The 14,904-nt window shown below is 38.4% G+C and overlaps 1 protein-coding gene across 1 annotated transcript in view; it reads right to left on the reverse strand.

Moving 5' to 3' along the window:
• LOC123865150 (ras-responsive element-binding protein 1-like) overlaps window positions 1–14,271 on the reverse strand; it is a 33,851-nt gene extending 19,580 nt beyond the window's left edge. The window contains exons 1-2 of the mRNA XM_045906005.1: window positions 14,132–14,271; window positions 2,693–2,778 (exon numbers count right to left, since the gene is read on the reverse strand). Coding sequence (XP_045761961.1) covers window positions 2,693–2,750 — 58 coding nt within the window. The 5' untranslated portion in view covers window positions 2,751–2,778; window positions 14,132–14,271. The remainder of the gene's footprint in view (window positions 1–2,692; window positions 2,779–14,131) is intronic.
• Window positions 14,272–14,904: the final 633 nt, after the last annotated feature.

Consider the following 14,904-nt stretch of genomic DNA (forward strand, 5'->3'; position numbering starts at 1 on the left):
TTATGCATTAAAATTAAAATAAAACTGTTTTAGAATGTACAGGTAAAGCCCTTTCATATGATACCCCACTTGGTATATATATCTTACTTTGAAAATTGAAACACATTTTAATTTTTCAAAATTAAAAACCAATTTTCATGGTTCTAAGTCAACGGAAAATACTCTACATTCATTATTTTGGTATTTATACCCTTTATTCATTTTTTTTAAAGAATATTAACCATGAGTAACATTCCCCTTTCCCCTCCAACTAAGCGAAATGCTTGTGCTAAGAGTGGGCAAGACAATAGTGCAACGGGTGAGGTTTGAACCGTCGACCTTTAGGATTTTAGACCACTTAACCATTGCGCTATTAGGCTATTTATTGAGGCAAAATGTGTGACAATTAGGTTTACTAGCTCCAGTGTTCGAGTTTCGCTTATGCAATAAGTTACATTTGGCTCAGCTACTTTTCGGATCATACTATGTAATAAACTGGTAGGTACTGGTTACACCTGTGGGTTACAAGTCATCGCAAAATGTTAATAAAGATAGAGCCAGCGCGCGCCAGACCTTCATTATGTTATAAAAACTGAAAGTGTCCCTGCTTATTGCCCAGACACCCGTACACTTTTAAACTTTAAGGGCGTCTGGCAGGCGGTTGCCATGACACTAAGTGTCTGGCAATGCATGGCGTGATTCCTAATACTATTCCGATGATAATATAAAAATATTAGACTTTATATTTTGACGTAAGATTTTTTGCACCTTTATTTACCTGTTATTTCCCGAAGCCAATATGATCCAAACGTCATAGTCACTGATCGTTCCTCCGTGTTGGGGACAATACGCAAACAAACTTTCAGCTTTTATTAAATAACGAAGGTCTGGCACGCGCTGGCTCTTAGTCCGTAAAGTCTTTGTTCGTTACACAATCAACAATTTAATATTTATCTGTAAACATATTACATAAGTTCAGATTATTGGCTTAAAATAATTGCGCCTTAGCCAATACAGTTTACCTGGGCGAGTCCGTGTCAGATAAAATCATACTTCATTTACTTTACAATGTTATCAATAAAATATTTTTTATCACTTTACTTTTAACGAGAATTTCCAAGATAAAACTCAAATAAACATGACACATCAATTACTTTGGCATGTATGAACAATTATTTTTATATATTCTTCTTATTGGTTGGCGGGTAATAACTTAGTTATCAGCTGGGTACTTGTAGAATTTATAGTAGGTATGTTGAAATTCTCTAAAAAATAAAACTCAACAAATACCTATAAATAAAAGTAAAATCCCAACAGTTTTCATGCGTTTGACTAAAACTCCATAGAATTTCATGCAGAGCTTCAACCTTAATTTTTTGTGAAAAAATATTTATAAGGATTGATTATAATATTTATTTACATCATACGACATCTCCAGAAACCAGAAGAACACAAAAGATCCCGTGAGATTTTAAGAAAACCTATATCCACGAAGAAAATGTTGCTACTACACAGTTATATAGTTTGGATGTTTGTTACTTCTTTATGCCAGAATGATTGAGCTGATTAGCCTGAAATATTGGATGAAGATAGCTGATAACCTGAATTAACACCAGTTAATTTTTATATATCCCGGAAAATCAAAGATGTCCTGCGGGGTTTTTAAAGACGCGGATGAATCGCGGGCTTCATTTAGTAATAAAATGAAAAAAATAAAAATCCCAACTTTAAGAAATCGAAACTGGGACCTGAGCGTATGGCAAAATACTAATAAAGCACAGAAGCTAGTAGAAAAGAAATATATTATAATTATCATGAAAATAAATTTCATATTTTGCAGAGTAAAGGAAAAGATAGACAGTAGGTACCTAAATAGAAAAATGCATGATTGTTATAAGAACACAATCGCCTTCAATTTGTTCGGAAGAGTTCTGTCTATATTTTTTTCCTCTAGATATACAATCGCTATCGCTCTATGGTTAAGAGTATATGTGTATTTATCACCAGTCATCCTATTACCAACGCTCGTGGCACGTGTCATCTTATGGGATGGCTCAATTACGATCATGGCTTATGGTAGTTATGGCTTATGGCTCATTGTCCGGAGTCGTGTTCACATCCTCTGCTTGTGGTGTTTACTGTATCGTGCGCAGATGATGTTCGCAACAATAAGTTTAGGTTACATTACATTTTTTATCTGAGTGAAACTTGCGCGAAATTCATATGCAATTCACTACCCAATCGTATACCTACTAATATTATAAATGTGAAAGTGTGTCTATCTGTCTGCTAGCTTTCCACGGCCCAACAGTTCAACCGATTTTATGAAATTTGGTACAAAGTTACATTCCGGGGACGGGTATAGGCTTCTTTTATCCCGGAAAATCGAATAGTTCCTACGGGATTCTTAAAGATCCTTCCGTTAAACCGATTCACTTATATGAAATTTGGTACAGAGGTAGCTTACGTCCTGGAAATTGGCATAGGCAACTTTTTATCCCGGAAAAGCAAAAAGTTTCCACGGGATTTAAAAAAATCGAAATCCAAGCGGACAAAGTCACGGGTGTCAGCTAGTATTATTATAAATGCGAAAGTGTGCATGCTTGTTGGTTTATTGGTTTGTCTTTCAATCACGTCGTAACGGAGCAAAAGATCGACGTGATTTTTGCATAGTGTTTGTAGTCCATAGGTCATTGGCAAGGTGGCTACTCACGTTGTGACGTAGGCGGCTCGGCCGCGGGGGGCGCAGGCGCAGTGGCGGCTCCCTGCATTGCCCGCGACGCGCGACCGCGGCGGCGCCTGAAACAAAAGAGAAGCCTGTGAGACTTCAAACTACAGCGGAGCTTTCAGCTTCCTTACTCATGTGCTTTCAGTTCTAAAGCTGCGATTATCTGACCGGGCACACTTGGTTACGTCGCGTATCTCGAGAAATACGGCTCCTTGGGTCGCAGCCCTTCAACGGCTCTCGCGTAGGCTTATCTCATAAGAGAGAGAGAGACTAGCATACATCCCGAAGCGGGCTACTTTTTAAGTTTCCGTACCTCAAAAGGAAAAAAGGAACCCTCATAGGGTCACTTTATTGTCTGTCGTGTCGGCCAAGAAAACCTATAGGGTACTTCCTATTGACCTAGGATCATGAAACTTGGCAGGTAGTAACTTGGTAGGTATTTTATAGCTCAAGTGAAGGAAAAAATTAGAACACAGGAAATTTGTGGTTACATCACAAAAAAAAAGAAAATGTGTTCACGAAAAAATTAATTTGCCAAATCACATAGACGGCGCAGACCGTCATTAACTTGCAGTGTTCTACATAAAAGTGTTAAATATACCTTGTACGATGGTACGGAACCTTTCGTGTGCGAGTCCGACTCGCATTTGCCCGGTTTTTTATGCCTTCAACGATACCTAACTTGAAAAGTATTGTTGAAGGCATAACCGACTTATTGAATACCAATAAATACGATGTGATTAATGTGATAGTGTGTTTTATTAGACAAAGAGGCGCGTGAGTCACAAGTAGGGTAGGTACATAATAGGTATTATGTAGATACGTAAATGTTACTTCTTAGTTCTTTATCTGTTTCCTGTTAACATTATAACTTTAAGAAAGAAAGTTCGAAATATATGTACTTCCCACCAAAAACATGGAAAGGTCCTACAAAAGGAAAATGCTACATTTGAATTTCCACGTTATTGGTTAAACTTGTTTTAAAATAGCGTAGAACTCCTAACAAATCTAATTCGAATATCCTAATATTGTTAATGTGAAGTTTGGATGTTTGTTTTCTGTCACACCACGTTACTAAACCGATTTGGCTGTCAGCAATGGAGAATACCTACATAATATTATAGGCTTTCTTTATCCCGGAAATTCAAAGAGCTCCCGCGTGATCTTTTTAAAACTCTTAAAACCTCTATAGTTGGTCAGTAAAATATTAGGTAGATACTTGGTAATAATTACCAATATACCTACCTACTTACTCATCTATATACATTGAAAACAACACAAATCTAAAACAGCTTGCTTAATAAAATGTTTAATAATAATCCGACATACTTCATTGATGCATCAACCATAGACTAAAAAATTAGACGATGACCGAGCCAAAATACAATTATTTACTTAAACTAAACAATTCATAGGATTGAATTCGAACTTGACGCAGTTAATAAGAAATAAATCGCATCAGCAGAGTGGATAGAGTGACGGAACTCTAGGTTTGATCCTGAATCGGGTCTGCCAAAAATTAAGCTATGGGTGACGTGAAATCAAAGAAAAAGTGTGGTTTCATAGCCCACCTAGTATCAAAATGTAGGTAACATTTTCCAGACATCCGTGTCGAAGCTTCGAAGTTTTGTTAAAAGTTCACTAACGCATCTTTCCATACTTTCATTCACACCGCGAACTACAGAGCTACACTAAACCAGCGATTCGTACCTTAGTATGAGAGCGAAACGAACTTAGTTTCGTTTCGTTTTGCTTCCAATGTGGCCTGCGCTTAACTATCGTGAACTGTGGTTTTTGGCATAACTAATAACTAGATATCAAAAGCAACACGTCGAATCCAGTTTGTGATGCAAACGTGAAGCTAGTTGCGTTTATACTAAAAGTCGAAAATGTTCGGCTCCATCTATATTTTGCCCTTAGTCAGTGCTCTAAGTATGAATCGAAAGCCTGGTTGTATGATAATGCAACAAGCGGACCGACTAGCGAGCATATGCCGTGCACTTTGAGCAACCTATTATGGAGCAGACAATGCGTGCTAATAACCTGCCCGTGGTATGCGACTGCCTACCGCGACTTGCTACGAATACCATAAACTTACAAAGTATACTAAGATGTGTCGCGTTTGGCATAGAGGATTAAGTCAGCCAGAGAGTACAACTCAAAGCTATTATACCCCGACGATCGACGGCGCAAAAAGATGCATTTGACTATTGATTTGAAAAGAGTCGCACAACAAAATCATAGCCCATACGACATCATTAGGGCCGGGCGTAGTGTACCCGGAGTAAATAGAAATTTGACTCGTCCCACGATTTTATCTTAGTCTGATCAATGCTCTAGATTCAAGCAGAATCGGTGGCCACTGGGGCAGAGTGCAGACGTGTTCTGGAGTGGAGACCGCGTATAAGCAAGCGCAGTGTGGGACGAGCTCCAACCCGCTGGACTGACGACCTTAACGCGATAGGGTATCTATCTCTAAACAGTAAACTATCTAAATACTTACAACCCTTATAAATAAGGTCACTGACGTGTACATCTTGACACCAGCCAATTTTCTCAGAAGCCATGACGTAGAAAATTATATTTGGCACAGTATCATCAATTCATCATTGTTCTCTCAATACGGGACCGAGCCTGGACCTTTGAAGCTTGATTAAAGCACCCTGACCGCGATATCGATAAGGACGGTTCTGTAATAGCGTAACAGGTCTCCTGCAAAGCAACCGCTGCACCAAGCAGTTTCACTCATTTCGTGAAGTACCTACTTAATGAGAAAAACCAAAATTGGTTGAAACCAAAATTTCCGCGGTAATAATGCAATTGTTTTGAACATGGCATAATACTGCAAACTGATTTTTTTAAAGAGTTATTTTTAGGGTTAACCCTATAGGATCACTTCGTTGTCTGTCTGTCTGTCAAGAAACCTAAGGATAAGTACTTCCCGTTGATCTAGAATCATGAAATTTGGTAGGTAGGTAGGTCTTATAGCACACATATTCTGGTTCTATCCTTGATTTAGTCGCGTAGTGAGACTTCAAGGATAACTCTTTCCATCACCCTCTTAGTGACTCTGAGCTTTGTAACGGCTCCCAGTAAAGGATTACCTATTCTATTGATTTTGATGCATAATACAGATACACAGCACTGCGGCATTACATGAGATCATCAAGTATGAGTACAAATCACAGTCATAAAATATATAACACACGGCCTCTCAAACGGCTTATCGACAATGCTAAGATAGTAATAAATATTGTATTACAATTCTTACACGATTCTAAGTAGAGTGTAAGGCTTCAAACGAGCCGCTGAGCCGGTCCCCTTTGTCTTTTGTTTGCGAGTTTCGCGTAAACTTACACGGGAAAAACTGCGATATGGAGTACCTACGTTATAGCTCTTCCCACCAATAATAATATTATTTAGGCCCACTCGCACAAGGGCACTTGAGCTCATTTTTCACTATGGGATATAAATAACATTATAGTACGGTCAAGACAGACATTCAAAGATAGAATAATTCGCATAGAGCTAAAAATTGGTACGAATGTTGGAAACACCGATATAAATGAATTGTCAAAGTCCCCATCGATCCCACATTTCCAAAAATTCAAGGTCAAAGTTCACAAAAATTGGTGTTTTGCATTTTCCAGCTAAACGGTAAGTTTTGTCAAAAAGTTTTAAAATCACAGGTTAGAATAACTTGCGGTAAAAACGAGACGTTAAGATTCTAGCTATAGTGCGCGACAGGTTGAGATGGCAATAGGAGTATGAGGCGGGGGGACGCCCCGCACACCCGCATTTCACCCGCGCAAGGTCTATCTTGTATGTGAATAATAAAAAAAAACTATAGTAGAAACCTCATTATGAGCAAAAAGCGGGCTGTAATTTGCTGGACATACCTATACCTACCTATTTTAGGCAGATCGCTTTTCTCAGATAAAATTAAAAGAATTTCGGCCGAAGAACGTATAATTCGCCACTCAGCGTGTGAACGTTTAACAGCAAGCAGAGATGATAATAGATTTCTGAGAGATTTCCTTCAACACAATGCATGATAAGTTACAAGCGCAATGCTTGTAAAAACACGCATAAGTTCTTTCGATATTTTCCGAATCGAGTATGACAACTTTTGTATTTTTTTTAATATCTCACCTGGTGGTCAGGTAAGTGATGATGTAGTCTAAGATAGAAGCGGGCTAACCTGGAAGGGGTATGGCACTTTTCATTAAATCCATATTCCTTTGGTTTCTACCGCACCGCTTTGCCGGTAGGGTAGTAACTAGCCACGGCCGAAGCCTCTCACCAGAACAGACCAGCAGACTAGCAATTTAGAAATTGGGTATAAAATTCCAAACCCCTGCCGAGAATCGAACCCGGGGCCTTCCACTAATAAGACCACAGCGATTACCACTGCGCCAGGAAGGCCATCAAAACGGTCAGTTCAACGGGAATTGGTTGAAGAAGATGATCAGTGAGTAAAAAGCATTCTTTGTATAATAAAAGTATGCTTTGAAAAGCTGTACCCACATAATTTTTTATTGAATTACGTTAGAAACTTGAATTTACAACCATTAACCTTAGTATTCAGTATCAACTCGATACCAGCCATTGCCCATTCCTGACATAAAGGGTATTGACACAGGAACAAAAAAGTGAACATAAGGCTTCCGTTTTTCCACTATGAGGTACGGAACCCTAAAAACTCGATAAGAATCATTAGCAATTTTATTGCTTATCTGTTCGAGAGGTGTATGTAAGAGACTTGACAAATTCACATAAAGTGTATGTAACTATAGATTAGGTATTGTCGACCGATCACGTCTGCACTGATAACAGGTGAAATCCTTGTCTGTTATCACTGATAATGAGACTAATTGATTCTGTTTGAGGCACCTTAGTCATTACGAGAATGAGTTTTAACCATGGTCAGTATTGTAAACTTTTGTTCTATCAAAGATAATTTACTTAGGTAGGTACTTATTTGTCAGCATACTAACACTAGTTCACTCTGGTAATACCTACATATTATCAGTAGGGTAGCTTCTTATATTCCAGTACTAGATGATTCCCGCGACAGACTGTCTATATGTTTGAACGGGCTAATCTTCTGGACCTATTTTGACGGGACACAAGTAGAGGATTATCCAAGGAGTAACATAGCCTACTTTTTAACCTACCTTCAAAAAAAATATCGATTAAAAGAAAAATCTACAGAACCTTGCGGAATCCAGTTCCCACGGGATTTCTAAAAACCTAAATCCACGCAGACGAAGTCGCAGGCATCAGCTAGTTGGTAGTTACTTACTAATAAAATTGTTAGCTCTACTCGTTTCTCGCTATCGTCGGCGGTGGGACAAGTGCCTTAAAAAGGCATATTTTCCTCTGATGCAATATACTCATAAAATGGAGTATAATGGCCCTATATCCATAGTTCCTGGTGTGTGGTTTCTGGGATTTGCGGTCAGTAAAGCCCGAAGTGACGAAAACAATACCACTTTGTACAATTTGACGAAACACTCTTTGTCTCGTGGCGTCAATTCCTTGCTCATTAACTTTAGAATAAGTTTCTAATTAGGTACATTTTCTTTGCTACAGGATGCGTATAGAAACTATTGGAATCTTGTCAAGGTTGTAACTTCAGGCGTAAGTTTAGTCATGGTCAACATTAGGTTTCAGCCACGGTGAGGTGGTTTTATATGAAAAATTATAGTAAAGGGTGGAAGCCTGTCAACCTTCATCTATATTGCATGACAGGTTGAGATGGCAACCGGGATGCCTCCACACCCGCACAGCCTCCGCGCTATCCCGCTACGGGAGAGCGGGACGTCCCCCCGCCTCATACCTGTTTGCCATCTCAACCTGTCGCGTACTAAGCGTGCATTAATTTAGCTCGAGTATTTGTAAGCTATGCTATTACTCCTAAGCTATGATAGCCTAGTGGTTAGCACGTCTGCCTCCTATTCTAGAGGTCGGGGGTTCGATCTCGGGCACGCATCTCTAACTTTTCGGAGTTATGTTCGTTTTAAGAAATTAAATATCACTCGCTTTAACAGTGAAGGAGAACATCGTGAGGAAACCTATGGAGGTTTCCTCACGATGCAGAACACTCAGGCATGGGCCTGAGAGTTCTCCATAATGTTCTCAAAGGTGTGTGAAGTCTGCCAACCTGCACTAAGTCATCGTGGTGGACTATGGCGAAACCCTTCACATATTGAGAGGAGATCCTTGCGACGAACATCCATCGCTGGCTCACTTCTGTAGTGAGCCAGCGATGGATGTTCGTCTGCTCGCTATTATATTTTTTACCCGACTGCGGCAAAGCCAAAAGGAAGGGTTATGATTTTAGCAGTCTAGGTATGTATGTGTGTATGACAGAGGAGAAAATTCTGAGTTCATAAATATAAATGTACATTAAAATATACCAAGCGACAGAAAAACAATTTTACTACAATATATTTTCAGCGTGTATTAAGACGATCGCAGTCGGGTTTTAGTTTCAACTTTTTTAAATGACAGACTGGCTCCTACTAGATAAGTAGGTACTGTAATTACTAGCTTAGTATTAGGTAACTATTAAAGGTAACAGGTATCTAATTAGATTTCGATGATTAAAATTATTACGTGATTATGTCGTCATTTGCCAGCAGGTGGGATCGTGGCACGATCATGGTCAAGCGTAATCAGTAGCTGCTAGCTTCCATCATAGACTGCATAATCACTTACCACCAGGTGAGATCGCAGTCAAAGGCTAACTAGAATCGGAATAAATAAAAGTCAGTTTATGCTTTTCTATCACGCTAATATTATAAAGGCGAAAGTTTGTGTGTATGTGTGTGTGTGTGTGTGTATGTTTGTTACTCTTTCACGCAAAAACTACTGAACGGATTTGGCTGTTTGAAATGGAGATAGATGATATTCTGGATTAGTAGATAGCTACTTTTTATTCCGGAAAATAAAAGAGTCCCACGGGATTTTGAAAAACCTGAACCCACGCGGACGAATTCGCGGGCATCAGCTAGAACAAGTATAAATTGCTCCTAACTGTAGGTGCAGGACCACTAACAATTAGGATAGCTAGATGCCGCGTAGTTTTCGGGTTACCCCGTTTTTCAGGCTATGATAACAGGTACAGAAACCCGTAATTGCGAAAACCAAATACGGGACAAATAAAGCTCATATTTTCCACAAATTCAGCAGGAGTTGGCTAGCGAAATCAAACGCTGAGCATTTTGTTTCAAGTAATAAGTATTTAAAAAAAAATAGTATATCTGCATTTTTAATTGTCCTCCTCAAGCAAATCCAAACACCGTATTTTTATGCTGGTAATCCTTTAATCAAGATGTGGCAGGTAGGTCTACAGTAATAACCTACCCGGAGACAGAGACAACGCTCTACGAAAACGAAGCTTCCGATTATTATCTCTTTCTAAAGTTCCATTTGTAATCTTTCCTGCTGATTACTTGTAATGTAAGTAGGTACAATCAGCAACAATGCTAGGTACCCGCCAGTACAAGCGACTATGGACTGGACGGATGCAAACCTAGCTTTGTTGCTGGCTGTACCTACTGTTAATACTGGCCAAAGTATTAGATAACTATTAAAGGTAACAGGTACCTGATTAGATTTCGATGATTGAAATGAATATCATCAAATGGCACAGACCTGGCAAATGGTGATGACGATCATGTCATCACCATCTGCCAGCAGGTGGCATAAATAATAATTTAATTTTTTACCGAATACATTATCTATACAAGAGTTAATGTAGTTCTATACTAACATTTTTTGGAGCCGGTGCCAATTAGCCGCATGAACGTTCTACTCTTCATATTGTTTGTGACTCCATGTGTCAATAGGTAGGTACACCTCATTGGCACCGACTCCAAAAAATGTAGATGCTTAATTAGATATCGATGATTGAAATGATTATGTGATTATGTCATCATCATATGCCAGCAGGTGGGATCGTGGTCAAGCGCAATCAGTCTTATCAATGAAGAAACAACTTGAGAAACAACAATCATAGCGGCACAGATAGCGGTAATCTGTATTCATCTCGAAGTTATCTCGTAATTGTTCTCATATCTCAAGTGTATGAGATAGAGATACGGGATGTTCACAAGTCACAACATTAGAATTGAACATTATACATCTGTTAAATTAGGTACTGGAGTGCTGTTGCCCACGACGGTTTAAGTTTTTAAAAATCCCGTGAGGACTCTTTGATTTTCTGGAATAAAAAGTAGCCTCTCCAGATCTTTAGCTATAATCCATGCAAAAAACACGTCGATCCGATGCTCCGTTGCGGCGTGATTTGAAATCCAACACTTGGTTTGACAGCCTCCCTGGCGTAGTGGTAAACGCTGTGGTCTTATTAGTGGGAAGTCCCGGGTTGGATTCCGGGCAGGGGTTTCGAATTTTATAATTTCTAAATTTCTGCACTGGTCTGATGAGAGGCATCAGCCGTGGCTTGTTACCACCGTACGGGCAAAACCGTGCCGCCAAGAACCGTGCCGTGTAGAAAGTATATTCAATTCGGTGGCCGAAAATAAGCTCTGATAATGTAAGACTTCGGTTTCTTATTTCGGGGATCCCGGCTTCGATCCGGTGAACACACTTCTAACTTTTCGAAGGCAATTAAATATCACTCTCTTAAACGTCGAAGGAAAACATCGTGAGGAAACCTGCATGCCTGGGAGTTCACCATATACTTATGTAGTTCTTCACAAACGTGTGTGAAGTCTGCCAATCCGCACTTGGGCCAGCGTGGCAGACTATGGCCTAAACACTTCTCACTCTAAGGGAGACCCATACTCAGTAGTGGGCTGGCAAGTTGGTGGTGCTGGTTGGTTGGTGGTAGACTATGGCCTAATACTTTCTCGGAGAACCGTGCTGAGTTGTTAGCCGGCAATAAGTTGATTATGATGATGATGATGTTACTTACTATAGTACGCGTCAGGTCACCCGCACTATCCCGCACTAGGTTAGCGCGGGTCTATGCGGATGTGCGGAACGTCCTCACTCCGATTGCCATTTCGATCTGTCGCGTAGGTAAGTAGGTACTTATAGGTGATAATTTCGTTGCTTTTGGCACATAACTGCCGTAGACCTACCTAGTTGAAACCTGCTAATGTACGTACTTATTAGCTAATAGGTACCAGCTTATAGCTACAGATAAATTACTTTAACGACATTGCGTCATTAAAAGCTCTTAAACAAAGAGCAGATCGTAGGATGGTAGTACACACCTATTAGTGCAACTGTCACGGAATTGAGACGCGTAGCTAGGTACACCATTATTTTATTTAACAGATTTTTAATTAGTTTTAATGACACAGCTAGTTTGTCAAATGTTGCTAATTCAATTATTGTACACAATCTCCAAACTTACCTAATGAATTCGACAGGTCTAGAAATAGTGCGCTATTATTTTCACACTGTTACCTAGGTACTTACCTAACTGCAGAAAAGGATTGATAGCGTTAGTTTTAAAACTGACAATTTAGTTTAAACTTAGAGCATCGAATTTTTGGGTTTAGACGTGTAGAGAAGGAATATTTTTACATTAAATTAAAAGATGCGGCTTCAGATAGAAAAGCTTTTCGGATGATGATCGCCAAACTTCGTCGGTGATGATGAGAGACTGGGTTGGGCCGAATTAGCAGTAGCAGCCTACCTAACTCCTACCTAGTACCTACATACATATTATTACTTATTTCCTTAGGTACTTAGTGGCCTTACCACCATACTAATGGCTTAGGTATAGCTAGGTAGGTATTCGGGTAGGTATGTGAAAATAATAAATTAAAGTTTGATAAGAATTAAACACGATTTAATACAAGTTTCAAAAGTTATTAAATTCTCGCTTAAAATTAAAAACCTTTTTCTTATTTTAGAGTTTAAACGATCATCTCTTATTTTTTATTTCAATTAGGTATTCAATATTTATATGAATCAGTATTTCCGCTACTCGGTAGACAGTTAGATGCCCATTTTTAACCCCCGACCCAAAAAGGGGTTTTATAAGGTTGACCTGTGTATCTGTCGGTGGCATCGTAGCTCCTAAACTAATGAAACGACCTTAATTTAGTGTTTTTGTTTGAAAAGTGGCTTGAGCGAGAGTGTTCTTAGCTATAATCCAAGAAAATCGGTTCAGCCGTTTGAAAGTTATTATCAGCTCTTTTCTAGTTACTGTAACCTTCACTTGTCGGGGGTGTTATAATTTTTTTATTTACACTTGTTGTGTAGCACTTAGCATTCAGTAAGTGATAACATTTATAAAATCGAAAACTAAGTGATTACCTTATTACTTACCTATAATCACCTAGTTTTAGATTTTTAACCCATTTGTTAATAAATAAGTTAGATAGGATTGATTAATTATTATTATTCTTACCAGAATCTTATTAGAATAAGTAGGTACCTACATAGATCGGGGAATCTTAGTAAATATATTATAAATAGGTACTTACACTTATTAAAAAAATATTTTTATTAAGTAGGTAGGTACCTAATTAGTTTAGTATTTTTGTTTGATTGCTTTCAACGAATGAAATAGGTTCTTTGGTGCAGATAATATTATAAATATATAGATAGGTACGTACTAAAATCTTAAAATCCTTTAAGAAAGACTTTCTTCATCCAGATAAGTAGAATGGTGCAGTCAGTAAAAACCTACCTACCTACCTACTTTAAAATCTCTAAAAATGTACACAAAGGTTACAGAACCTAAATAGGTAAGTAGTACTTATTTGTTCTATCCATACAAAATATTTTTTACTCAAGCAGAATTAGGGTTATACCCATTATTTATTTGGATTTCTGTTGATATACCTAAGAGGATTTTTAATGTTCCCAGGATAACAAAAATCCGTCGGCGAAAAAAGGAAAAGAAAATATCAATTTACGATCAAAAAGTCTCGTTTTTAAACAGAAGAACCAAGGTAGGACGTGCCTGCATTAGAAATGATTAATAAATTAATTATTTTAGGTAGGCACACATTCAATAAAAAATATTTTACTTCTGGCAATTAAGAAATTATTATAGTAGAAATTTTACACATAAAGTAAGTAGGTAGGTTGTCAATTTATTTAGAATTAATATACTAAGAGTCAACTATTTTACCAAATAATTAAAAATCAAATATGGGCAAATATGCTCCGTGTCGTAAAACCAGCTTTTTATCACAAATTGCACACCATTATTGTTTAAAATTTACGAAAAATCAATTAATTTTTTTTCAAACTATTGCATATTTGAACTCAACGTCAGAGTTCAAGAAACGACAAAGTCATTGCTTGCCGCTAAAAGCACTGCGCTACTCGGTTTATAAGGAACCTATAGGCACCCAAATATAAACATAGGACAGCGCCAGCCGTAACAAACGATAATTTGCATTGTAATCTAATCAGAATGGCACTTACCCAATCGTGGATAATTTTCACGCTATCGGACAACAGGTGAAATAATTGTAACAAAAAGTCCAATTTCCGTACTCTCCTCCCAGTCTCTCACTTATCACGATAACTTGAATTGAGCACAGATTGTTTTTCTTATAAAATAGTCTCATAAACACATAAAAGTTGTAAGGCACTTGTAATTTATATGTATCGGTCACTCGTGTTTGATGCGCATCTTCCGCGGGAACGACAACCTCGCACGGCGAGATGTCGTCTCCTTGTGATCGTGATGAGAGTACGCACTGTCGCTCTGCTCTCGGGGGAGCAGAAGATGGCCGCCGATTGGTCGAGAGCGACGGACGGGCCGGGCGCGCGCGGGGAGAAGGAGAGAGCGCATCTCACGCGAGACGGTAAAGAGTGAGACAGATAGCGTTGATCGTTTCGTCGTCCTGATACAGATTGTCCGGCGGCGGGCGAGCTCAGGTGGATCATTGAGAGTGCGTAATGATAATATGGAGATGCCCAAAGCACTCGTTTTATTTTAATCAATCGTTATTAAGAACGCATTATCAATAATATAAATAATTACTTATATATTTTTTTAAAAGTAGTACATAGCCGTTGTGTGCCTTTATTTTTGTTCATATTATTTAGATTAGAGATTACGTATTCATGATAGGTAAAATAAAATGATAGATAGTCAATACAAATGAAAAACTTACTCAGGTAAAATTAATTTAAATTACATGTCAACCTAAATAAATCCTTTAAAACCCCTTATAATTCATTAAGAATAA

This window comes from Maniola jurtina, chromosome 5 (genome assembly GCF_905333055.1).
Source record: "Maniola jurtina chromosome 5, ilManJurt1.1, whole genome shotgun sequence".
In the NCBI taxonomy this organism is placed as follows: domain Eukaryota; kingdom Metazoa; phylum Arthropoda; class Insecta; order Lepidoptera; family Nymphalidae; genus Maniola; species Maniola jurtina.